Raw genomic sequence first — 26,294 nt, forward strand, 5'->3', positions numbered from 1 at the left:
ATAAGGTTATTCTACTTCAATACTTACTTTTTCTTTTTTTTCCCCAGAGGTCGAAGGGTAATTTTTCTCAGCAAGTAAAACTCCACAAGATGCATTATCTATAACAAAAATATACTTTAGTGTTAATTATTTAACCTGTTGTTACATCTAAAGTACAGAAAAGAGAACTCAAATTTGAAAAAAAAATTGATTTTAATGACTGATTTCGTATTAGTTTTAGAACAACCTAACCTGAACAACCTGACAGGAGAAAGAATTCTTAAACATATCTTTATCTCAAAACCTCCAGGTTTCACAGGCATAAATAAACTGTATATAAAAGATTTATCTTTCAATTAGTAGAAAAAGTTGAATGTAACTTGAATTCTTAATTAATTATCCTTCCATTTCCACTCTCTTTCTACTATAAATTTTTTACTTGCATTTAAAACATACTCGAGCCTCTTTATTTTTAAAAAATTTATTTTTTAATTGAAGGATAATTACTTTACAGAATTTTGTCATTTTCTGTCAAACCTCTGCATGAATCAGCCATAGGTACACATATATCCCCTCCCTTTTGAACCTCCCTCCCATCTCCCTAACCATCCTACCCCTCGAGGTTGATACAGAGCCCCCTGTTTGAGTTTCCTGAGACATACAGAAAATTCGCGTTGGCTATCTGTTATACATATGGGAATGTAAGTTTCCATGTTGCTCTGTCCATACATCTCATCCTCCCATCCCCTCTCCCCATGTCCATAAATCTATTCTCTATGTCTGTCTGTCCACTGCTGCCCTGTAAATAAATTCTTCAGTACCATTTTTCTACGTTCTGTATATATGGGTTCAGTTTACTTCAGGTCAGTCACTCAGTCGTGTCCGACTCTTTGCGACCCCATGAATCATAGCACGCCAGGCCTCCCTGTCCATCACCAACTCCCGGAGTTCGCTCAAACTCATGTCCATCGAGTCAGTGATGCCATCCAGCCATCTCATCCTCTGTTGTCCCCTTCTCCTCCCGTCCCCAATCCCTCCCAGCATCAGAGTCTTTTCCAGTGAGTCAACTCTTTGCATGAGGTGGCCAAAGTATTGGAGTTTAGAATACGATATTTATCTTTCTCTTCCTGACTTACTTCACTCTATATAATTGGCTCTAGGTTCATCCACCTCATTAGAACTGACTCAAATGAGATCCTTTTTAAGGCTGAATAAAATTCTATTCTGTATATGTACCACAATTTCTTTATCCATTCATCTGTCGATGGACATCGATGTTGCTTCCATGTTCCAGCTATTGTAAATAGTGCTACAATGAACAATGGGATTACATGTGTCTTTTTCAATTTTGGTTTCCTCAGGTTATATGCCTAGGAGTGGGATTGCTGGGTCATATGGTGGTTTTATTCCTAGTTTTTTAAGGACTCTCCATACCATCTTCCATAGTGGCTGAATCAACTTACATTCCCACCAACAGTGCAAGAGCGTTCCCTTTTCTCCATACCCTCTCCAGCATTTATTATTTGTAGACTTTTTGATGATGGCAGCCACTCCAGTACTATTGCCTAGAAAATCCCATGGATGGAGGAGCCTGGTGGGCTGCAGTCCGTGGGGTCGCTAAGGGTTGGACACGACTGAGCAACTTCACTTTCACTTTTCACTTTCACACATTGGAGAAGGAAATGGCAACCCACTCCAGTGTTCTTGCCTGGAGAATCCCAGGAACAGGACAGCCTGGTGGGCTTCCGTCTATGGGGTCGCACAGAGTCGGACACGACTGAAGTGACGCAGCAGCAGCAGCATTCTGACTGGTGTGAGGTGATATCTCATCATAGTTTTGATTTGCATTTCTCTAATAATGAGTGATATTGAGCATCTTTTCATGTGTTTATTAGCCATCTGTATGTCTTCTTTGGAGAAATGTCTGTTTAGGTCTTTTTCCCACTTTTTGACTGGGTGGGTTGTTTGTTTTTCTGGCATTGACTTGTATGAGCTGCTTGTACAGTTTGGAAATTAATCCTTTGTCAGTTGTTTCATTTGCTATTATTTTCTCCCATTCTGAGGGTTGTCTTTTCACCTTGCTTGTAGTTTCCCTTGCTGTGCAAAAGCTTTTAAGTTTAATCAGGTCCCACTTGTTTACTTTTGTTTTCGTTTCCATTACTCTAGGGGGTGGGTCATAGAGGATCTTGCTTTATGTCATCAAGTGTTCTGCCTATGTTTTCCTCTAAGAGTTTTATAGTTTCTGGTCTTACATTTAGGTCTTTAATCCATTTTGAGTTTATCTTTGTGTATGGTGTTAGGAAGTGTTCTAATTTCATTCTTTTACACGTAGCTGTCCAGTTTTCCCAGCACCATTTGTTGAAGAGGTCTTTGCCACATTGTCTTTGCCCCATTGTATATTCTTGCCTCCTTTGTCAAAAAAAGAAAAAAAAGGTATCCATAGGTGCATGGGTTTATTTCTGGGCTTTCTATCTTATTCCATTGGTCTATATTTCTGTTTTTGTGCCAGTACCATACTGTCTTGATGACTGTAGCTTTGTAGTATAATCTGAAGTCAGGAAGGTTGATTCCTCCAGCTCCATTCTTCCTTCTCAAGACTCCTTTGGCTATTCAGGGTCTTTTGTGTTTCCATATGAATTGTGAAATTTTTTGTTCTAGTTCTGTGGGAAATGCCATTGGTAATTTGATAGGGATCTCATTGAGTCTGTATTTTGCGTTTGGTAGTATAAGTCATTTTCACAATATTGATTCTTCCTACCCAGGAATGTGGAATATCTCTATACCTGTTCATGTCATCTTTGATTTCTTTCATCAGTGTCTGATAATTTTCTGTATACAGTTCTTTTGTCTCCTTAGGCAAGTTTATTCCTAGATATTTCATTCTTTTTGTTGCAGTGGTGAATGGGATTGATTCCTTAATTTCTCTTTCTGATTTTTCATTGTTAGTATATAGAAATGCAAGTGATTTCTGTGTATTGATTTTGTATCCTGCGACTTTGCTGAATTCACTGATTAGCTCCAGTAATTTTCTGACAGTATCTTTGGGTTTTCTATGTACACTATCATGTCATCTGCAAACAGTGAGAGCTTTATTTCTTCTTTTCTGATTTGGATTCCTTTTATTTCTTTTTCTACTCTGATTGCTGTAGCTAGGACTTCCAGAACTATGTTGATTAACAGTGGTGAAAGTGGACACGCTTGTCTTGTTCCTGATGTTAGGGGGAATGCTTTCAGTTTTTCACCATTGAGATAATGTTTGCTATAGCCTTCTCATATATGGCCTTTACCTGTTGAAGTAGGTTCCTTCTGTGCCCATTTTTCAAAGAGTTTTAATCACAAATGGGTGCTGAATTTTGTCAAAGGCTTTTTCTGCATTTATTGAGATTATCGTATGATTTTTATCTTTATATTTGTTAATATGGTGTATCACATTGATTGATTTGTGTATATTGAAGAATCCTTGCATCCCTGGAATAAACCCAACTTGATCATGGTTATGAGCTTTTTGAAGTGTTGCTGAATTCTGTTGGCTAAAATTTTGTTGAGGATTTTTGCATCTATGTTCATCAGTGATATTGACCTGGAGTTTTCGTGTTTTTTTTTGTTGTTGTCTTTGTCTGGTTTTGGTATTAGGGTGATGGTGGTCTCGTAGAATGAGTTTGGAAATGTTACTTCTGCAATTTTTGAAAGAGTTTTAGAAGAATAGGCATTAGTTTTTCTCTAAATGTTTGACAGAATCTTCTTTGAAGCCATCTAGTCCTGGGCTTTTGTCTGGGGGAAGATTTTTGATCACAGCTTCAATCACTGCTTGTAACTGGGTTGTTCATAATTTCTGTTTCTTCCTGGTTCATTCTTGGAAGATTGAACTTATCTAAGAATCTGTCCATTTCTTTCAGATTATCCATTTTATTGCCAAATAGTTGTTCATAATAGTCTCTTATAATCCTTTGTATTTCTGCATTGTCTGTTTTAACCTCTCCTTTTTCATTTCTAATTTTGTTGATTTGATTCTTCTCTATTTTTTGCTTGATGAGTCTGGCTAAAGGTTTGTCAATTTTGCTTATCTTCTCAAAGAACCAGCTTTTAGTTTTATTAATCTTTATTATTGTTTTTTTAATTTATTTTTCATTTATTTCTGCTCAGATCTTTATGATTTCTTTTCCTTCTACTAATTTTGGGGTTTTTTTTTTTTTGTTCTTCTTTTTCCAGTTGTTTTAGGTGCAAAGTTAGGTTGTCTATTTGATGTTCTTCTTGTTTCTTGAGGTAGAATTGTATTGCTATAAACTTCTCTCTTAGAACTGCTTTTGCTGCATCCCACAGGTTTTGAGTTGTCATGTTTTCATTGTCATTTATTTCTAGAAATTTTTTTATTTCTTCAGTAACCTGCTGGTTATTTAGAAACATATTGTTTAATCTCCATGTGTTTGTGTTTCTTAAGGTTTTTTTTTTTTCTTGTAATCGCTATGTAGTCTCGTAGCATTGTGGTCAGAGAAGATGCTTGATACAATTTCAATTTTCTTAAATTTACTGAGGTTTGATTTGTGACCCAAGATGTGGTCTATCCTGGAGAATATTCCATGTGCACTTTAGAAGAAGGTTTATTCTTCTACTTTTGGCTGAAATGTTCTGAAGATATCAATGAGATCCATCTCATCTAATGTATTATTTAAGACTTGTGTTTCCTTATTAATTTTCTGTTTTGATGATCTCTTCATTGGTGGGGTGTTAAAGTCTTCTACTATTATTGTGTTACTGCCAATTGCCCCTTTTATGTCTGTTAGTGTTTGTCTTATGTATTGAGGTGCTCCTATGTTGGGTGAATAGATATTTACAATTGTTATGTCTCCTTCTTGGATTGATCCCTTGATCATTATGTAGTGTCCTTCCTTATCTCTTGTAACCTTCTCTATGTTAAGGTCCATTTTGTCTGATATGAGGATTGCTACTCCAGCTTTCTTTTGCTTCCTATTTTCATGGAATATATTTTTCCATCCTCTCACTTTCAGTCCATGTGTGTCTTTAGGTCTGAAGTGGGTTTCTTGAAGACAGCATATATATAGGTCTTATTTTTGTATCCATTCAAACAGTCTGTGCCTTTTAGTTGGAGCGTTTAATCCATTTACATTTAAAGTAATTATTGATATATATGTTCCTATTGCTATTTTCTTAATTGTTTGGAGTTTGACTTTGTAGATCTTTTTCTTCTCTTGTAGTTCTTGACTATATAAGTCCCTTAACATTTGTTGTAAAGCTGGCTTGGTGGTACTGAATTCTCTAAACTTTTGCTTGTCTGAAAAGCTTTTGATTTCTCCATCAATTTTGAATGAGATCCTTGCCGGGTACAGTAATCTTGGTTGTAGACTTTTCCCTTTCAGTACTTTAAATATATCCTGCCATTCCCTTCTGGCCTGCAGAGTTTCTGCTGAAAGATCAGCAATAGGTATGGGTTTCCCTTGTATGTTACTTGTTGCTTTTCCCTTGCTACTTTTAATATTCTTTCTTTGTTCTTAATCTTTGTTAGTTTGATTAGTATGTGCCTTGGTGCGTTTCTCCTTGGGTTTATCCTATGTGGAACTCTTTGTGCCTCTTGGACTTGATTGACTATTTTGTTTTCCATGTTGGGGAAATTTTCAACTATAATCTCTTCAAAGGTTTTCTCATACCCTTTCTTCTTCTCTTCTTCTTCTGGGACCCCTATAATTAGAATGCTGGTGCATTTGATATTGTCCCAGAGGTCTCTGAGGATATCCCCTATTCTTTTCATTCTTTTTATTCTTCTCTTCAAGAAATTATTTCCAACATTTTATCTTTCAGCTCACTGATTCATTCTTCTGCTTCAGATATTCTTCTATTGATTCCTTCTAGAGTATTTTTAATTTCAGTAATGGTGTTGTTTGTCTCTGTATGTTTGTTCTTTAATTCTTCTAGGTCTTTGTTAATTGATTCTTGCATTTTCTCCATTTTGTTTTCAAGGTTTTTGATCATCTTTACTATCATTATTCTGAATTTTTTTTCAGGTAGTTTGCCTATTTCCTCTTCATTTATTTGGACTTCTGTGTTTCTAGGTTGTTCCTTCATTTGTGTAGTATTTCTCTGCCTTCTCATTTCTTAAAAAACTTATTGTGTTTGTGGTCTCCCTTTCCCAGGCTTCAAGGTTGAATTCTTTCTTCCTTTTGGTTTCTGCCCTCCTAAGAAAAGGTCAGTCTTCATTTCAATCCCAAAGAAAGGGAATGCCAAAGAATGCTCAAACTACCAAACAATTGCACTCCTCTCACACACTAGTAAAGTCATATTCAAAATTCTCCAAGCCAGGCTTCAGCAATATGTGAACCGTGAACTCCCAGATGTTCAAGCAGGTTTTAGAAAAGGCAGAGGCACCAGAGATCAAATTGCCAACATCCGCTGGATCATGGAGAAAGCAAGAGAGTTCCAGAAAAACATCTATTTCTGCTTCATTGACTATGCCAAAGCCTTTGACTGTGTGGACCACAATAAACTGTGGAAAATTCTGAAAGAGATGGGAATACCAGACCACCTGACCTGCCTCTTGAGAAACCTGTATGCAGGTCAGGAAGCAACAGTCAGAACTTTACATGGAACAACAGACTGGTTCCAAATAGGAAAGGGAGTGCGTCAAGGCTGTATATTGTCACCTTGCTTATTTAACTTATATGCAGAGTACATCATGAGGAACGCTGGGCTGGAAGAAGCAGAAGCTGGAATCAAGATTGCTGGGAGAAATATCAATAATCTCAGATATGCAGATAACACTACCCTTATGACAGAAAGTGAAGAGGAACTCAAAAGCCTCTTGATGAAAGTAAAAGAGGAGAGTGAAAAGGTTGGCTTGAAGCTCAACATTCAGAAAACAAAGATTATGGCATCTGGTCCCATCACTTCATGGGAAATAGATGGAAAAACAGTGGAAACAGTGTTAGACTTTATTTTTTTGGGCTCCAAAATCACTGCAGATGCTGATTGCAGCCAGGAAATTAAAAGACGCTTACTCCTTGGAAGGAAAGTTATGATCAACCTTGATAATATATTAAAAAGCAGAGACATTACTTTGTCAACAAAGGTCTGTCTAGTTAAGGCTATGGTTTTTCCCGTGGTCATGTATGGATGTGAGAATTGGACTGTGAAGAAAGCTGATCGCCGAAGAATTGATGCTTTTGAACTGTGGTGCTGGAGAAGACTCTTGAGAGTCCCTTGTACCACAAGGAGATCCAACCAGTCCATTCTAAGGGAGATCAATCCTGGGTGTTCATTGGAAGGACTGATGCTAAAGCTGAAACTGCAATACTTTGGCCACCTCATGCGAAGAGTTGACTCACTGGAAAAGACTCTGATGCTGGGAGGGATTGGGGGCGGGAGGAGAAGGGGACGACCGGGAATTAGATGGCTGGATGGCATCACCGACTCTGTGGACATGAGTTTGAGTGAACTCTGGGAGTTGGTGATGGACAGGGAGGCCTGGCGTGCTGTGATTCATGGGGTCGCGGAGAGTCGGACACGACTGAGCGACTGAACTGAACTGAACTAAGGTTGGTCCAGTGGTTTGTGTAAGCTTTGTATAGGGTGAGATTTGTGCTGAGTTTTTGTTTGTTTGTTTTTCCTCTGATGGGCAAGGCTGAGTGAGGTGGTAATCCTGTCTTCTGATGATTGGGTTTGTATTTTTGTTTTGTTTGTTGTTTAGATGAGGTGTCCTGCACAGGGTGCTACTGGTGTTTGGGTGATGCTGGGTCTTGTATTCAAGTGGTTTCCTTTGTGTGAGTTCTAACTATTTGATACTCCCTGGAGTTTGTTCTCTGGTAGTCTAGGGTGTTGGAGTCAGTGCTCCCACTCCAAAGGCTCAGGGCTTGATCTCTGAAGTCCCCTGTGCTTGAGTTTCCTCAGTAGTCAAGAAGGAGTGGTGACAACATCTACTCTGAAGGCATGCTGTGCCACTTCTGCAGACCCTTTTACTGGCACCAGGATCTGTGTCTTCCAGTTGAAGTCATCCCTTAAAGTCAGCCTCCTTGATGAATAGCCCTCTCTCTTAGATGATCCTCTGGTGATTTGAAGATTTTGAAATCCAGTGGGACCTGTGTGATCCTCTTGGGTCCCAAAGCCTTTCTTTCCTCCTGGGTCCCAAAGCCTTTCTTCACATTCTTTTGATGCCACCCTACATGCATGCAAGATAGTGGCTACCACAGCTCCATCCAGATCACGCCCCAGGCACTCCAGTGTGTCTCTGTGTAGCTAGACCAAATCTTTGTCCAGAACCTGGTTCAGGCTGTGGTGCAGAGTGAGTGGGGCTGGGGTTCTTCCCCTTTTGGGTTGGGAAGTGCCATGAGGTTCTCTTTGCCCTGATTTTTGGCAAGCCAGCATGTGTGTACTCCTCATTCCAGCCCTACTGTCATCTCAGTGGATTTCTGAGCAGGAAAGGAAGATTGTCTCATGCATACAGGACCCCAGGACTGTGATGCCCAGTTTGGGCTTAACTTAATGCTCCCCAGGGGAAGGATCTACCCACACAGATGTTTTATTTCATTACATATTCCTCCCAGGGGCACAGGTCCTGACTTGATGCCTTTTTTTCCCCATCCCAGCTGATTATGTGGAGATATTTCTTGCAGCTTTGGTTGTATAGACATTTTCCTGCCAGTTTCCAGTTAGTTTTCCACGAGAATTATTCCACATGTGGATATATTTTTTCATATGTTTGCTGTGGGAGGTGAACTCCATCTTCTCCTATGCTGCCATCTCGATTCCCCTCCCCTGAATTATATTCCTAATAGATCTTTTTACCCCCTTAGGTACCTCTTCAGAAGACTATCAGAAACACCACAGAAAAGTGTAAGAACTAACATTTTTTAAAGTTGTTGTGTTTGTAATGCTTTTTGTTCTCACGGTTATATAGCAAAGTATGATTGTTAGCCCACAAATTCAGGTGTTTGTTTATTCAGTATTTGTTGAGGACTCACCATATGCCAGGACTGTTCTGATTACCAGAGTATATTTTCTATCTATCCGTCTGTCTGTCTGTCTGTCTAACTATATAATTGTTATAGTGAACAAAATTGATTAAAAACAAAATTTCTGCCTTAATTGAGTCCACACTCTAGTTGGAGGATATTAACAATAAATTTGGAGAAGGAAACAGCAACCCATTCCAGTGTTCTTGCCTGGAGAATCCCAGGGACGGGGGAGCCTGGTGGGCTGCTGTCTATGGGGTCACACAGAGTCGGACACGACTGAAGCGACTTAGCAGCAGCAGCAGCAACAACAATAAATTAATAAGCAAGTAAATTTATACCATGCTATATGGTAATAAATGCTATGGAGAAAAATAAAGCAAGATAGGGGACTACAGAGTATTAGGATAGAGATTTGCTCTTTTAAGTAGTGTGGAAGGAAACGGTAACCCACTCCAGTATTCTTGCCTGGAGAATCCCATGGACGGAGAAGCCTGGTAGGCTACAGTCCACGGGGTCGCATAGAGTTGGACACGACTGAGCAACGGAATGGAACGGAACGGTCAGAGACTTACCATTGAAAAGGTAGTATTTGAGCAGAGACATAAGAAGTAGATAGACCAAGCTGTGTACTTCATTGGAGAAAAGAACATTCCAGGTAGAGGGACTAGCTGGAGCCATACCTAAGGCAGGAAGGCTTGGGCTCCTGGTGTGAAGTGAGGAGGAGTAGTGAAGTAGGAGATAAGTTAGAGAATCAAGATGCCAGATCATATTAAGCATTTTAGGCAAGTATAAGTGAATTTTAAGGCTGTTGAATGGTTTAGAAGGATGATATGATATGGCTTATGTTTTGAAAGAATCATCCTAGCTGCTGTGTTGAGAAGAGACTACGATAAGGCAAAGAATTAGGAAAATTATAGTTAGGAGAATACTGCCCTAACTGGGCAAGAAATATTGGACTACGGACCAGAGTGGCAAGAGAAGAGATAGTGAGAGGTCAGAGTTTGGATATATTTTCAAAGCAGGACAAACAGGATCCACTGAAGGGCTGAATGGTGAAGTATGAAACTATTCCTGAGGATGGTCATGCCTCATGATTTGCCTGAGACAGTCCCAGTATGTACCTGCTATTGTGACATAATCTTTACTAGAGCTGACTTTTACTCTCAGAAAGGTCCCAGTTTGCACAAATCATCACTGTAAATATAGATGGATAGGCAAGAGGTGGGGAAGAAGTGAAGTTGGGTCTTGAGAGTGTCTGGGACCCATGAGTTGTCTCTGAATTTTTACTAATTTGTGCTGCAGGTTTCAAGGCTAGTTCTATACCTGGGCTGGACTCTACTGATAAAGTCATTGATGAACTTACAGCTTTATTTTGGGCCTGAAGTTCTCCATTGCTGATTCTTCCTCACCTTAGCTTTCATTACCACCGTAAGCCCCTTAAGTCTCATTGAAGTTCTCCACCCAGACTTCATTTTCTTTCTGCAACCTTCATGGTAAACTCTAGACACAACAGCCCTATGCCAGGTATTTTGGTTCTAAATTTGACCACCTTCTCTGCATTGCCTTTGGTTTGTGAAACCTTGAGAACTAGCAAGATGTTAAATGTACTTTCATGTAGTCTTAGAGTTTGGAAAGTGACCTCAATAGATGAGAACAAAATAAAATGACAATTACTCTATCCCCCATTCTGTGTAGAACCATGTATGTCAAGCTTGTAATAGATGAGATCAAAACTAATTCTTCCATCATTAGTCCATCACCAATCTCCAAGTTATTTTAAAAAAAAAAGAGTAAGAATGCACTGAGAGGATGAAATGATTGAGAATGTTTATGTTGATGTTTGGCAGAAACCAACACGATTGTCTAAAACAGTTATCCTTCAATTAAAAAATGAATAAATTTTTTAAAAATGTTTATTTCTTTGATAAGAGTTGTTGGTGTCATATGCAAGGAGAGAGAGAAACTTCTCCCTCACTGCAGCACTAGAGAAGAAGCCCCCAGAGAACCATTTGGAAAGTTCAATATGTATTCCCTAGAATTTGGTTTCTGACTCATATCTGGAAAGGTTCAAAGCAAGAAGGTCAGTTAGTTGCTGTGGAGTGCTGATAAAGAGGACACTAGATATACTTTCAGAGTTTTGCACAGCAAACATTTGTGCATATTGCCCAGATGTCAGACATAGATCCCACAGAAGGAATCATTTTGAAAGGGACCATGTCCAGTATGACTTCTTGGAAAAGACAAAGTAAACTTGACTGAAAGAGGTTGGAGGGACTTCCGTGGTGGTCCAGTGGTAAGACTTCAAGCTCTTAATGCAGGGGATCTGGGTTCAATCCCTGGTCAGAGACCTAGATCCACATGGTGCAACTAAGAGTTCACATGCTGCAACTAAAGATCCTGCGTGCCACAGTTAAGACCTGGTGCAGCCAAATAAATAAAAAATTTTAAAAACACAATGAAAAATATATTTTAAGAAAACAAGGCTAGAAATTGTATCATCAAATGCAAAATCTGAGAACATCACAAAGAGCAGCAAGTGAGACTGTACTAGGGAAAGGGAAATCTTATCTTGAATCTTTCAAAATATAATACTTCAGGTTTGAAAGAGTCAGCATTTGGTTATCTGTCATGTCCAAAGGGCACCAAGGACATGTTATAATCATATCAATTAAGATCAGGATGCTGCTGCTGCTGCTGCTGCTAAGTGGCTTCAGTCGTGTCCGACTCTGTGCGATCCCATAGACAGCAGCTCACTAGGTTCCCCCGTCCCTGGGATTCTCCAGGCAAGAACACTGGAATGGGTTGCCATTTCCTTCTCCAATGCATGAAAGGGAAAAGGGAAAGTGAGTTGTTCAGTCGTGTCTGACTCTTCACGACTCCATGGACTGCAGCCTACTAAACTCCTCCGTCCATGGGATTTTCCAGGCAAGAGTACTGGAGTGGGTCGCCAGTGCCTTCTTCAAAGATCAGGATAGACCTTTCCTATTTTTTCCTACAATTCCTTCCTGCTGCTCCAATACCAGAGAATCCTAAAGAGTAGTTAGCAAGTGGGGGAGAAAAAAAAAAAACAAGAAATAGAGGAGGGAAAAAAATAAATAGTTTTCTCACTTTAGGAGTCTAACTCAGAGCTAGGTTGGGAAAAGGAAGAGGTTTAAATTAAATAATAAGAGTTTGGTGTTGTGATATTATGTATTTTAGTTACTCAGTTGTGTCCGACTCTTTGCAACCCCATGAACCATAGCCTGCCAGGCCCCTGTCCATGGAATTCTCCAGGCAAGAATACTGGAGTGGATTGCCATTTCCTTCTCAGGGGATCTTCCCAACCCAGGGACTGAACCTCGGTCTCTTGCATTGCTGGCAGATCCTTTACCATCTGAGCAACCAGGGAAACATTGTAACTGTTAATCTTGCTTTAATACTTAAGTCCCAGGTAAGGATGTGCTGGTTTGTCTTTGCTTTGCAGCCAAGTTCTGTAATTTACAGTTATCACAAACCTGGCACAGGAGTTTCTGCTTGTAACCCCAGTGCAGTTCTGGAAGTCCAGAACAGTTTCCCCGAGCAATTTTCCTGAGAAGCCTGTAGAAGTTGACATTGTCTGCTTTTAGCCACTAGATGGTGATAGTGCAGAATCCAGGTTTTCTTGTGACATATTCTGAAGACATCCAGCAGGTTAAAGAGGCAAAAGTAATGAGAAATGTTTTATGCTGTTAACACGAGTAGACAGGCTGAAAGGTAGGTAGGCAGTGAGAGCAAGTTCTCTGTGTGGACATGGGTAAGACACCCTCTCTTCAGCAGGCATCAGCATAATGGTGCAGTGCTTCTCAAGCTACCTGTGCTAAAAGGCTGGGTTTTTATTTTTAGACAGTGTGGGCTTCCCTGGTGGCTCAGAGGGTAAAGTGTCTGCCTGCAATGTGGGAGACCTGGGTTCAATCCCTGGGTTGGGAAGATCCCCTGGAGAAATAAATGGCAACCCACTCCAGTATTCTTGCCTGGAGAATCCAATGGATGGAGGAGCCTGGTGGGCTACAGTCCATGGTTTCACAAAGAGTTGGACATGACTGAGCAACTTCACCCCCTCACTCAGTGCCTCTAGTTTTGAAGAAGAAGAATAGCAGGGTTTTTATTACCTAGAAGTGTGTGTTTATTACCAGAGAGTACCACAAAAACAGAAGAATACACATGAAATTTCATTTGGGGGCAAAAAAGTACTATTTTTGACAGGATGAATTTATTGTATTTGTATTGTATTTGTTTCTTTTTTTTCAATTTTTACAATTGAAGTATAGTTGACTTAAGTGTTGTGTTAATTTCTGCTGTGCAACAAAGTTATTGGGTTATACATACATATTGTTTTTTAAGTATTATTTTCCTTTATGGTTTATCATAGGATATTGAATACATTAATAGTTCTCTGTTCTATACAGTATGTTCTCTATGCAGTTGTTTATTCATTCAATATATAAAAGCTTACATCTGCTAACCTCAACCTCCTCTCTATCCCTCCTGTAACTCCTTCCTGCTTGGCAATCACCAGTCTGTTCTCTATGTCTCTGATTCTGCTGTTTCATAGATAGGTTCGTTTGTGTCATATTTTAGATTTCATAAATAAATTATATGATAATCTCTAGTTGTGTTCGTGTTGCTGCAAATTGCATTACTTTATCCTTTTTTATGGTTGAGTATTATTATTATATATATATATATATACACTCCATTGTATACATGTACCACATCTTCTCTATCCATTCAGCTGTTGATGGACATTTAGGTTGTTTTCATGTCTTGGTTATTATGAATACTGCTGCTATGAACATAGGGGTATATGCATCTTTGAATTATAGTTTTAAATTTGTCTTTTTGACAGGATGAATTTAAAGGGGAAATATGAAGGAGTAAAATTCTTTTTGCTTACTGAGTTCAACTTTTCACTAAAGCAGTAATAGGAATTTTAAAATAATCTTTTCACTTTTAGTTTTCAAGTCCACTGGGGGCTCAGAAATCCCACTTTGGTGATCAAAGGCTGAGCTTTGGTCTTTTTGTATTCTTATAATAACTAATCCTCTTTCACACATTTGATTGGGGGCAGTCTCATTTATAAAAGTATAAAATAGAAAAAGAATATTAATTTTTTAAAGTATTATCTCTCATGTTACTTGAGATCCTTACCAGAAGAATCCTAGAAGACAAGACTCCTATTCTTTTTGCATAAATGAGATAATCATGACTCAGAACACGTTAAGTAACTTTCTCACGGCCACTCAAGTGTAAGTAGCAGACCTGAGCTTTACATCGAGATCTGTCTGATTCTAAATGATTGAGAGGAGGTGGAGAAAAGGGAACCCTCTTACCACTGTTGGTGGGAATGCAAACTAGTACAGCCACTATAGAGAACAGTGTGGAGATTCCTCAAAAAACTGGAAATAGAACTGCCATATGGCCCAGGTAATCCCACTGCTGGGTATACACACCAAGGAAACCAGAATTGAAAGAGACACGTTACCCCAATGTTCATTGCAGCACTGTTTACAATAGCTAGGACATGGAAGCGACCTAAATGTCCATTCGGCAGACGAATGGATAAGAAAGCTGTGGTACATATACAGAATGGAATATTACTCAGCCATTAAAAAGAATGCATTTGAGTCAGTTCTAATGAGGTGGATGAAATTGGAGCCTATTATACAGAGTGAAGTAAGTCAGAAAGAAAACCACCAATACAGTACATTAACAGATATATATGGAATATAGAAAGATGATAATAATGACCCTATATGTGAGACAGCAAAAGAGACACAGAGATAAAGAACAGATTTTTGGACTCTGTGAGAGAAGGTGAGGGTGGGATGATTTGAAAGAATAGTTTTGAAACATGTATATTACCATATGTGAAATAGATCGCCAGTCCAGGTTCAATGCATGAGACAGGGTGCTCAGGGCCAGTGCACTGGGACAACCCTGAGGGATGGAATGGGGAGGGAAGTGGGATGGGGTTTCTGGATGGGGGACACATGTACACCCGTTGCTGATTTGTGTTGATGTATGGCGAAAGCCACTACAATATTGTAAAGTAATTAGCCTCCAATTAAAATAAATAAATTAATAAATAAAAAATAAATACTATGCTTTGCTCTGTACATGTTGTCTCACACTGATGGATGCACATATTGCCTTTTCAAAAAACTATTAGTTCATATAGATATATTAACATTTTTCTAACTAATTGTATTTTTTCTGCAGGATAATTGATTGCATAGAAATGTCCTTATTTTAAGTATTATTTGAAGATTCTCAAAAGTTACTGAAAGAGTAAAAGAATTCCATTAATTTGTTCTTATTCTAGCATGACAATGTTAGCAGACCAAAGTATTTCTTCCAAACCAAAGGCAAAATCACGTAATTAATAATGAAATTTGAATCAGGTAATTAATAGTGTAACTAATCATTTTTATAATCCTCTATTTCTTTATTTTTGTCACAGTATGGTATATATTAAGAAAACTGGTAGCCCAGGAAATTGAGTGCTTCTTAGTGTGTGGTTGTATTTAAGAAATGAAGATGTGTGAGGTTAGGTCTTAACTATCCCCACATTACCTATCATTAATTCATCTAATAAACATCTATGAGTATATATTCTGTACTAGGCATTACTATATATACCAACAGGGAGTGATGTATTTTCCCTGTCCTTGTAAATTTCAATCATAGGAGAAGAAGGTAATCAGTTAACAGATACATTGAAGTTATGTGTGATGATTGAAAAATAAAAGAAACAACAAAATGCCTTGTATTTTTTGGCCCTCTATTATGCAGTTTTTTGTTAGAATAAACTTAGCAAGACATTTACAACCTTATTAACATCTGCTTCATTTCAGATTTCTATTTTCTTTGTTTCCTGCAGTAAGTTTTATAGCATTTATTTAGAGATAAATTTAAAGAATTGCTTGCTTTTTTCCTGATGCATATAAAAGTCTGTATGAGCTGGAAAAAAAAGAATTTTTGATGTTATCTTTACTTTAAGCAGTTATCTTAATGAGCATTTAGAAAATTCTAGATATTAGGAAGTATGGGTATAAAAATGATTAAGGTGGTTTCCATCCTAAGGGAAATGAATCTGGTGATAAAAACTAAACTTGTAAAGCACACATCCTTGAAAAGTGTAGCACCTACTATCCTGGAGGATGAGCATTAGAAGAAAGACTTGTTTCATAGATCAAAGATTAAGGAGCTTATGAACAAGAGAAGAAAGGTATGAAAGGGAAAGTTGGTATGGGTACCAAAAACAATCATGATTTTATCTAGATCTTGGCAAAAAGTTTAGATTTGCAGTGGAAAATATCTATAAAGCCTGGCAGTAAGGCTGAATAGTCATTCTGTAATTACGTATGCTTTTGTATTCTTATTATTATGTGGTTGATTGACTTAAATTTTAAAATTAAATAAATCACATTTTGCTCTAGTGGTATTCTTCACATATTCCTTAATTCAACAAATCCGTTCCAGTTGTTTGTCAGGTTCTAAACTAAATGTTAGAAAACCAAGAAATGGCTATATTTCTGACCTCAAGGATCCAATAGTCTAGTAATAGAAAGAAACAAGAAATTACTTCTCAGACTTCTGCTCAACCTTCTTTGCAATCTTATCTACTGCTATTAGTTGTTAAATGTGGGAGTTCTTAAAGGCTGATTCTTAGATTTTAATCTCCTTTCAGTCTACCCACTGATATGTATAAGTGTCCTATAAAAGGCAGGACTTACAAATTTTCCATTCTAGACTCTCTTCTCTGGATGCAGCTGCCTCTGGACATCTCCCCTTGGATGATGTAGAGAAGATACCTTATCTCATCATTCATTAATTTCCCTCATTCAGCAAATATTTATTAAGCACTCATGGTGTAACACAAACTGTTTTAGTTCCTGGGGAACATGACAAATTCCTTGCCCTAACATAGTATATGTTATAGTAGAGAAAGAAAGATAATAAACAGATAAACAAGTACATATAACAATGTCAGAAATAAGAGTAATGTGGGGCAAAAAGGAAAGTAAAAACACAGAGTGTGGCTAGGGATGCTGTTTTGGACAAGTTAATCAGGGTAGGCCTTTCTGAGGATGTGACATTTGCACAGAGCTTGAATGAAGTGAGAGAGTGGGCTATGTGAAAAACCTGAGGGTAGAGCATGCCAGGCAAAATAATAAGAGAAAAGGCCATGAGATGAAAATGTGTTAACATGTTTGAAGAAAAGAGGTTAGTGTGACTGGAGCAAAATAAGGAAGTAAAAATGAATAGTTGAGGACATCCCTGGTGGCTCAGTGTTTAAGCATCTACTTGCCAATATAGGGGACATGGATTCAGTTCCTGGCCTGAGAAGATTCCACACGCCACAGAGCAACTAACCCCGTGTGCTACAACTACTGAGCCCAGACTCTGGAAACTGCAAGCCACAACTAGTGGGTTGGTGTGTACTGAAGCCAGTATGCCTAGAGCCTGTGCTCCTCAACAAGAGAAGCCACTGCAATGAAAAGTCCACTCATGACAAGAAGAGTAGTCCCTGCTTGCTGTGACTAAGGAAAGCCCATGCACAGCAACAAAGACACAGAGCAGCCAAAAATAAATATAATTAATTAAAAAATATTTTAAAAATTTCTGATGGAGTGTTAATCTAAAAAAAAAAAATGAATGGTTGAATTGTGGTCACAGAGCAAGTAGTAGTATAATGTAGTCTTATATGCCATCACAAGGAGTAGGAATTTTTTTCTAAATGTTCTGATAAGTACATTTAGAGTAGAGGAAGGACATGATAAGGTACATATTTTAGAATTATTACTCTGGCTACTATGTGGAGAATAGACTAAGGGGGCAAGAGTGGAAGCAAGAAAACATTGTCAGATAAACTATTGGAATGGTCAAATAATAGTATTTGAGACTTAAGTAACAGCAGTGGTCTGATTTGAAATATATTTTAAAGGGAGATGGACCAGGATTTTCTGATTAGGCTCCTTAATGGGTAAGAGAGAAAAGTCAAGAATGATTGTTAAATTATTGGTTTGAGCAACTAGATGAATATTGATATCATTTCTTGCAATAGGGACATTGTAGGGCAGAGCAAGTTAGGAGAGTGACTAAGAGATTTTGATTTTCACATATTAACTTTTTTCTGTCAGCTCATGTACATAATGTTCCATTAAAGGATAAATAAACAAATATGCATATACTCAATATATTTAATATATATGAAGCTCAAGATCAGGCAAGACTATTCTGGAAGACAAAAGTCAGAATAATGATAATCTTTAGAAAGGGAGATCTGTTCAGTTCAGTCACTCAGTCATGTCCGACTCTTTGCGACCCCATGGACTGCAGCACGCCAGGCCTTCCTGTCCATCATCAACACCCAGAGTTTACTCAAACTCATGTCCATTGAGTCGGTGATGCCATCCAATCATCTCCTCCTCTGTCATCCCCTTTTCCTCCTGCCTTCAATCTTTCCCAGCATCAGGGTCTTTTCAAATGAGTCAGCTCTTCACATCAGGTGGCCAAAGTATTGGAGTTTCAGCTTCAACATCAGTCCTTCCAATGAACACTCAGGACTGATCTCTTTTAGGATGGACTGGCTGGATGTCCTTGCAGTTCAAGGGACTCTCAAAGAGTCTCCTCCTACACCACAATGCAAAAGCATCAATTGTTTGTTGCTCAGCTTTCTTTATAGTCCAACTCTCACATCCATACATAACTACTGGAAAAACCATAGCCTTGAATAGACGGACCTTTATTGACAAAGTAATATCTCTGTTTTTTAATATGCTGTCTAGGTTAGTCATAACTTTCCTTCCAAGGAGTAAGCGTCTTTTAATTTCATGGATGCAGTCACCATCTGCAGTGATTTTGGAGCCCCCAAAAATAAAGTCAGCCCCTGTTTCCACTGTTTCCCCATCAGTTTGCCATGAAGTGATGGGACCAGATGCCATGATCTTAGTTTTCTGAATGTTGAGCTTTAAGCCAACTTTTTCACTCTCCTCTTTCACTTTCATTAAGAGACTCTTTAGTTCTTCTTCGCTTTCTGCCATAAGGGTGGTGTCATCTGCATATCTGAGGTTATTGATAGTTCTCCTGGAAATCTTGAGTCCAGCTTGTGCTTCATCCAGCCCAGTATTTCTCATGATGTACTTTGCATATAAGTTAAATAAGCAGGATGACAATATACAGCCTTGACGTACTCCTTTTCCTATTTGGAACCAGTCTGTTGTTCCATGTCCAGTTCTAACTGTTGCTTCCTGACCTGCATACAGATTTCTCAAGAGGCAGGTCAGGTGGTCTGGTATTCCCATGTCTTTCAAAATTTTCCACAGTTTATTGTGATCCACACAGTCAAAGGCTTTGGCATAGTCAATAAAGCAGAAATAGATGTTTTTCTGGAACTCTCTTTTTCCATGATCCAGTGGATGTTGGCAATTTGATCTCTGGTTCCTCTGCCTTTTCTAAAACCAGCTTGAACATCTGGAAGTTCACGGTTCATGTATTGCTGAAGCCTGGCTTGGAGAATCTTGAGCATTACTTTACTAGCGTGTGAGATGACTGCAATTGTGCGGTAGTTTGAGCATTTGCTGGCGTTGCCTTTTTTAGGGATTGGAATGAAAACTCACCTTTTCCAGTCTAGTGGCCACTGCTACGTTTTCTAAATTTGCTGGCATATTGAGTGCAGCACTTTCACGGCATCATCTTTTAGGATTTGAAATAGCTCAACTGGAATTCTATCACCTCCAGTAGCTTTCTTTGTAGTGATGCTTCCTAAGGCCAGCTTGAGTTCACATTCCAAGATGTCTGGCTCTAGGTGAGTGATCCCACCATCGTGATTATCTGGGTTGTGAAAATCTTTTTTGTACAGTTCTTCTGTGTATTCTTGCCACATCTTCTTAATATCTTCTGCTTCTGTTAGGTTCCTTTATTGTGCCCATCTTTGCATGAAATGTTCCCTTGGTATCTCAAATTTTCTTGAAGAGATCTCTAGTCTTTCCCATCCTATTGTTTTCCTCTATTTCTTTTCACTGATCACTGAGGAAGGCTTTCTTATCTCCCCATGCTATTCTTTGGAACTCTGTATTCAATGGGTATAAGTTTCCTTTTCTCCTTTGGTTTTCAGTTCTCTTCTTTTAACAGCTATTTGTAAGGCCTCCTCAGACAGCCATTTTGCTTTTTTGCATTTCCTTTTCTTGGGAAGATACTAACTGGGAAAGAAAATGTAGGAATCTTCGGCAGTGTTGGAAATATTTTATGTCTTGATCTAGGGGCTATGTGGACAAATCCATGTAAATACAAGAGTTGTTCCCACTACTGTATATATGGATTACCTTAGTAAAATATTAAAATATCAAGAGGCTTATTAACCTTCAGTTGGGGATGTCATGAAAGCAATTTGTGACACAAGAGGCCAGAGTTCAGGGCAGAGACTGAAGCTGTGGATAAATATTTAGAGTCAGATATAGAGGTTGTGAAGCCATAAGAGTAGATGAGTCATTTATGAAAACATTTTTTAAAAGACATGTAAAAAAGAATGTGAATGGAACACTTCAACAGTTAGAAGCAGCTATAACAGAAGTTTCTAAGAGGTTAAACAGAAAATGTCGATGAATTGTCACAACCATGCCTTAGCTAGTCTTCCTTGTCCAGTGTCCTCCAACTCAGCCACTGTAGCTTAGTAAACTGAAACATGGGACCATTCTCAAAACCTTCTGCTTTGTCATTCCTGTCCCTAATCTTTTACCAAGTCCTGGTACTAATTTTATCTTTTACAGAACTATCAAACCTGCAGCTTCTCTCAACATTGGAAGATGAAGATGAGAGGAATAATTAGCCTCAAAGGTTGCCAGATTTAGCAAACAAAAATACACAATGCCCTAAACTTCAATTCAGATAAGCAGCAAATAATTTTTAATATAATTGTATCATAAACATTGCATCAACTGTGCTATTACATGGAAATACTTACAGTTAAAAAAAATTGTCATTTATCTGAAATTTAAATGGGCATCCTGTATTTAATCTAGCAACATATTAGCCTCTGCAGTAAGGCTATAATATGTAATAAAAGAATTAGAAAAACAAGATTTTGTATGTGAATTTGAAGAGCTTAAGTTTTAACTTGAGGGTAATAAAAAACCTCTGAACGGTTTTAAGGAAGTGTTAGATTTGTATTAATATTTTGGGTATACAATGTGGACAGTGGACTTTAGAGGGAGGTAATTATTGGATGTTTTTCTGGAACTCTCTTGCTTTCTCCATGATCCAGCAGATGTTGGCAATTTGATCTCTGGTTCCTCTGCCTTTTCTAAAACCTGCTTGAACATCTGGGAGTTCACGGTTCACATACTGCTGAAGCCTGGCTTGGAGAATTTTGAGCATGTCTTTACTAGCGTGTGAGATGAGTGCAATTGTGCGGTAGTTTGAGCATTCTTTGGCATTGCCTTTCTTTGGGATTGGAATGAAGACTGACCTCTTCCAGTCCTGTGGCCACTGCTGAGTTTTTTATTGCTGAAACTGCAATACTTTGGCCACCTCATGCGACGAGTTGACTCACTGGAAAAGACTCTGATGCTGGGAAAGGTTGGGGGCGGGAGGAGAAGGGGATGACAGAGAATGAGATGGCTGGATGGCATCACCAACTCTGTGGACATGAGTTTGAGTGAACTCAGGGAGTTGGTGATGGACAGGGAGGCCTGGCGTGCTGTGATTCATGAGGTTGCGGAGAGTCAGACACAACTGAGCGACTGAACTGAACTGAACTATTGGAAGCTATGTAACTGTTAAGTGTGGGGTACAGATAAAGTTAACATTATTCTCAATGGTGAAAAACTGAAAGCATTCCCCCTAACATCAGGAACAAGACAAGCGTGTCCACTTTCACCACTGTTAATCAACATAGTTCTGGAAGTCCTAGCTACAGCAATCAGAGTAGAAAAAGAAATAAAAGGAATCCAAATCAGAAAAGAAGAAATAAAGCTCTCACTGTTTGCAGATGACATGATAGTGTACATAGAAAACCCAAAGATACTGTCAGAAAATTACTGGAGCTAATCAGTGAATTCAGCAAAGTCGCAGGATACAAAATCAATACACAGAAATCACTTGCATTTCTATATACTAACAATGAAAAATCAGAAAGAGAAATTAAGGAATCAATCCCATTCACCACTGCAACAAAAAGAATGAAATATCTAGGAATAAACTTGCCTAAGGAGACAAAAGAACTGTATACAGAAAATTATCAGACACTGATGAAAGAAATCAAAGATGACATGAACAGGTATAGAGATATTCCACATTCCTGGGTAGGAAGAATCAATATTGTGAAAATGACTTATACTACCAAACGCAAAATACAGACTCAATGAGATCCCTATCAAATTACCAATGGCATTTCCCACAGAACTAGAACAAAAAATTTCACAATTCATATGGAAACACAAAAGACCCTGAATAGCCAAAGGAGTCTTGAGAAGGAAGAATGGAGCTGGAGGAATCAACCTTCCTGACTTCAGATTATACTACAAAGCTACAGTCATCAAGACAGTATGGTACTGGCACAAAAACAGAAATATAGACCAATGGAATAAGATAGAAAGCCCAGAAATAAACCCATGCACCTATGGATACCTTTTTTTTCTTTTTTTGACAAAGGAGGCAAGAATATACAATGGGGCAAAGACAATGTGGCAAAGACCTCTTCAACAAATGGTGCTGGGAAAACTGGACAGCTACGTGTAAAAGAATGAAATTAGAACACTTCCTAACACCATACACAAAGATAAACTCAAAATGGATTAAAGACCTAAATGTAAGACCAGAAACTATAAAACTCTTAGAGGAAAACATAGGCAGAACACTTGATGACATAAAGCAAGATCCTCTATGACCCACCCCCTAGAGTAATGGAAACGAAAACAAAAGTAAACAAGTGGGACCTGATTAAACTTAAAAGCTTTTGCACAGCAAGGGAAACTACAAGCAAGGTGAAAAGACAACCCTCAGAATGGGAGAAAATAATAGCAAATGAAACAACTGACAAAGGATTAATTTCCAAACTGTACAAGCAGCTCATACAAGTCAATGCCAGAAAAACAAACAACCCACCCAGTCAAAAAGTGGGAAAAAGACCTAAACAGACATTTCTCCAAAGAAGACATACAGATGGCTAATAAACACATGAAAAGATGCTCAATATCACTCATTATTAGAGAAATGCAAATCAAAACTATGATGAGATATCACCTCACACCAGTCAGAATGGCCATCATCAAAAAGTCTACAAATAATAAATGCTAGAGAGGGCATGGAGAAAAGGGAACGCTCTTGCACTGTTGGTGGGAATGTAAGTTGATTCAGCCACTATGGAAGATGGTATGGAGAGTCCTTAAAAAACTAGGAATAAAACCACCATATGACCCAGCAATCCCACTCCTAGGCATATAACCTGAGGAAACCAAAATTGAAAAAGACACATGTAATCCCATTGTTCATTGCAGCACTATTTACAATAGCTGGAACATGGAAGCAACATCGATGTCCATCGACAGATGAATGGATAAAGAAATTGTGGTACATATACAGAATAGAATTTTACTCAGCCATAAAAAGGAACTCATTTGAGTCAGTTCTAATGAGGTGGATGAACCTAGAGCCAATTATACAGAGTGAAGTAAGTCAGGAAGAGAAAGATAAATATCGTATTCTAACCCATATATACGGAATCTAGAAAAATGGTACTGCAGAACTGATTTATGGGGCAGCAGTGGACAGACAGACATAGAGAATAGACTTATGGACATGGGGAGAGGGGAGGAGGGTGAGATGTATGGACAGAGCAACATGGAAACTTACATTCCCATATGTAAAACAGACAGCCAATAGGAATTTACTATATGTCTCAGGAAACTCAAACAGGGGGCTCTGTATCAATCTAGAGGGGTGGGATGGGTAGGGAGATGGGAAGGAGGTTCAAAAGGGAAGGGATATATGTATACCTATGGCTGATTCATGCTGAGGTTTGACAGAAAACAACAAAATTCTGTAAAGCAATAATCCTTCAATTAAAAAATAAATATTTTTTAAAAATTAAAAAAAGAGTGTGTTATGGCTAAGTGCTGAACCTTGAACACAAAAGCCCTGGGAAAGGATATTTCATCTAGCTATGCAGAGACAGTTGAGAGTGGCTGGAATGTGATCTGAGTGGAGCTGTGGAGACCATTGTCGGCACAGGAGTAGGTGGTGGTTTGTCTCCCACTGAGAATGCCCTGGCTCCACCAACTCCTTACCACACCTGAGTGGTAGATCTGGAGCAGACAAGTTTTGGGAGAGATCTGCCAGGGAGGCAGCTCAGATCTCAAGGGGCAGTATAGCCACTTCACTTCCTGTATTCACAATGCCCTGATCCCCAGCCTCAGTCCATGTCTCATCACAGCCTTGTGCTAGGATGAACACAACAGAGAAATGGATGCGACCCTGAGCTGTTTCTGGGCAGAACCACAGATGTCTACACAGGCAGCACATAGGTGCTCTGTGACCAAATGGGTCTCACCTGCTGTGGGGTAGAGGACACACTCAAAGTCAACAGATCCTGATCAAACCTGACCCTTAGAGCTTCTAATCCAACAACTGGGGAGCAAACTTTGCCTCTGACAAGATGGTGACAGCCACTGAGCAGAGAGGAAGCCCTGCCTCACATTCTGCATAGGCTCCAGATAGACTAGCATGAACCACACCCACTATCTAGGGAATAATAATAGTCAGCACAATCTGAGGAGAGACATGGCTGGTGTCAATACCAAAACCAGCCCTTACACCAAAAACACTGGACACACACATCCTGAACCAGGATGCTCCCACATAAAAACATCCCTTCAAGATCATGGAAGAGAACTGTTTCTCTTAAATTAATAAAGACAGACAAAGTTAAGTAAAATGAAGTCAGAGGGACTGCTCCCAATTAAAAGAACAAATAAATCCTCTGTAAGCAAAAACAAGGAAACAGAGATCACCAGTCCTCTAAACCCTGAATTAAAAAAGGTAGTAATAAAAAAGTTAACATAACTAAGAAACATTATTGATAGAAATGCAGACCACTGTAACAGGAACTAGAAATTATAAAAATGAACCAATCAAAACTAGACAATTCAATTATCAAGATAAAAACCAATCTAGAAGCAATGAATAGCAAAGTAAATGACACAGAAGAACAAACAAGTGATCTAGAAGATAGAATAATAGAAATCATTCAATCAGAATAGCAGACAGAAAGACAAATGAAAAAACTGAAAGCAACATATGAAACATATGGGATAATATAAAACATTCCAACCTACACAACAGGGGTCCTAAAAAGAGTAAATGAGAAATGGATGGAAATGTATTTGAAGAAATTATGGCTGAAAACTTTCCACACTAAAGACGGAAACAAGTATAGCCAGCACAAAGGGTACTAAATAAGATTAACTCAAATAGAGCACATCAAGGTATATCATAATTAAAATGGCAAAAGTTAAAGAGAGGATTGTAAGGCAGTGAAAAAAAAAAACAGAGCCAATTACAACGGGACCCCTCCCCCCAAAAAGCTACCAGCTGATTTATCTGCAGAAATTTTACAGGCCATAATGCAGTAGCATAATATATTCCAAGACCTGAAAGGAAAAAACCTAGGATACTGCAACCTAGGATACTCTATCAGCAAGATTATCATCTAGAATAGAAAGAAAGATAAAGAATTTCTCTGATAAGCAACAATGAAACAAATTCAACACTACTACACCTACCATAAAAGAAATACTGAAAGGTCTTTTCTAAATAGAAAAGCAGCAAGAATCTATAGTAATGGGAAAAAAACACAACAGGAAAGGCAAATATATAAAACGATTGATGGGTAGAGGAAGGTGGCGGAGGAATAGGACGGGGCGACCACTTTCTCCCCCATAAAATCACCAAAAGAACATTTGAACGCTGAGTAAATCCCACAAAACAACTTCTGAATGCCGGCAGAGGACATCAGGCACCCAGAAAAGCAGCCCATTGTCTTCAAAAGGAGGTAGGAAATAATATAAAAGATAAAAAGAGAGACAAAAGAGGGAGGGACAGAGCTCCATCCCGGGAAGGGAGGCCTAAAAAAAAAAAAAAAAGAGAGAGGTTTCCAAACACCTGGAAACACTCACTAGCAAGTCTGTGACAAGCCTTGGAACCTCGGAGGGCCACATAACCAGGAGAAAAAAAAGAAATAAATAATTAAAACCCACAAGCTAAGTGCCCAGAGGAAACTCCCAGCAGAGAAGCCGTGTAGATGCATGCACCCTCCACTAGCAAGCAGGGGCCAGACAG

The 26,294-nt window shown here is 38.7% G+C and overlaps 1 protein-coding gene across 1 annotated transcript in view; it reads right to left on the bottom strand.

The window, feature by feature from the left end:
- Positions 1 to 26,294, bottom strand: part of MEIKIN (meiotic kinetochore factor) — a 176,209-nt gene that overhangs the window by 101,570 nt on the left and 48,345 nt on the right. Inside the window, exon 7 of the mRNA XM_088838829.1 lies at positions 28 to 98. Coding sequence (XP_088694955.1) covers positions 28 to 98 — 71 coding nt within the window. The remainder of the gene's footprint in view (positions 1 to 27; positions 99 to 26,294) is intronic.

This window comes from Moschus berezovskii, chromosome 8 (genome assembly GCF_049115385.1).
Source record: "Moschus berezovskii isolate FMDL1 chromosome 8, NW_MosBer_1.0, whole genome shotgun sequence".
In the NCBI taxonomy this organism is placed as follows: Eukaryota; Metazoa; Chordata; class Mammalia; order Artiodactyla; family Moschidae; genus Moschus; species Moschus berezovskii.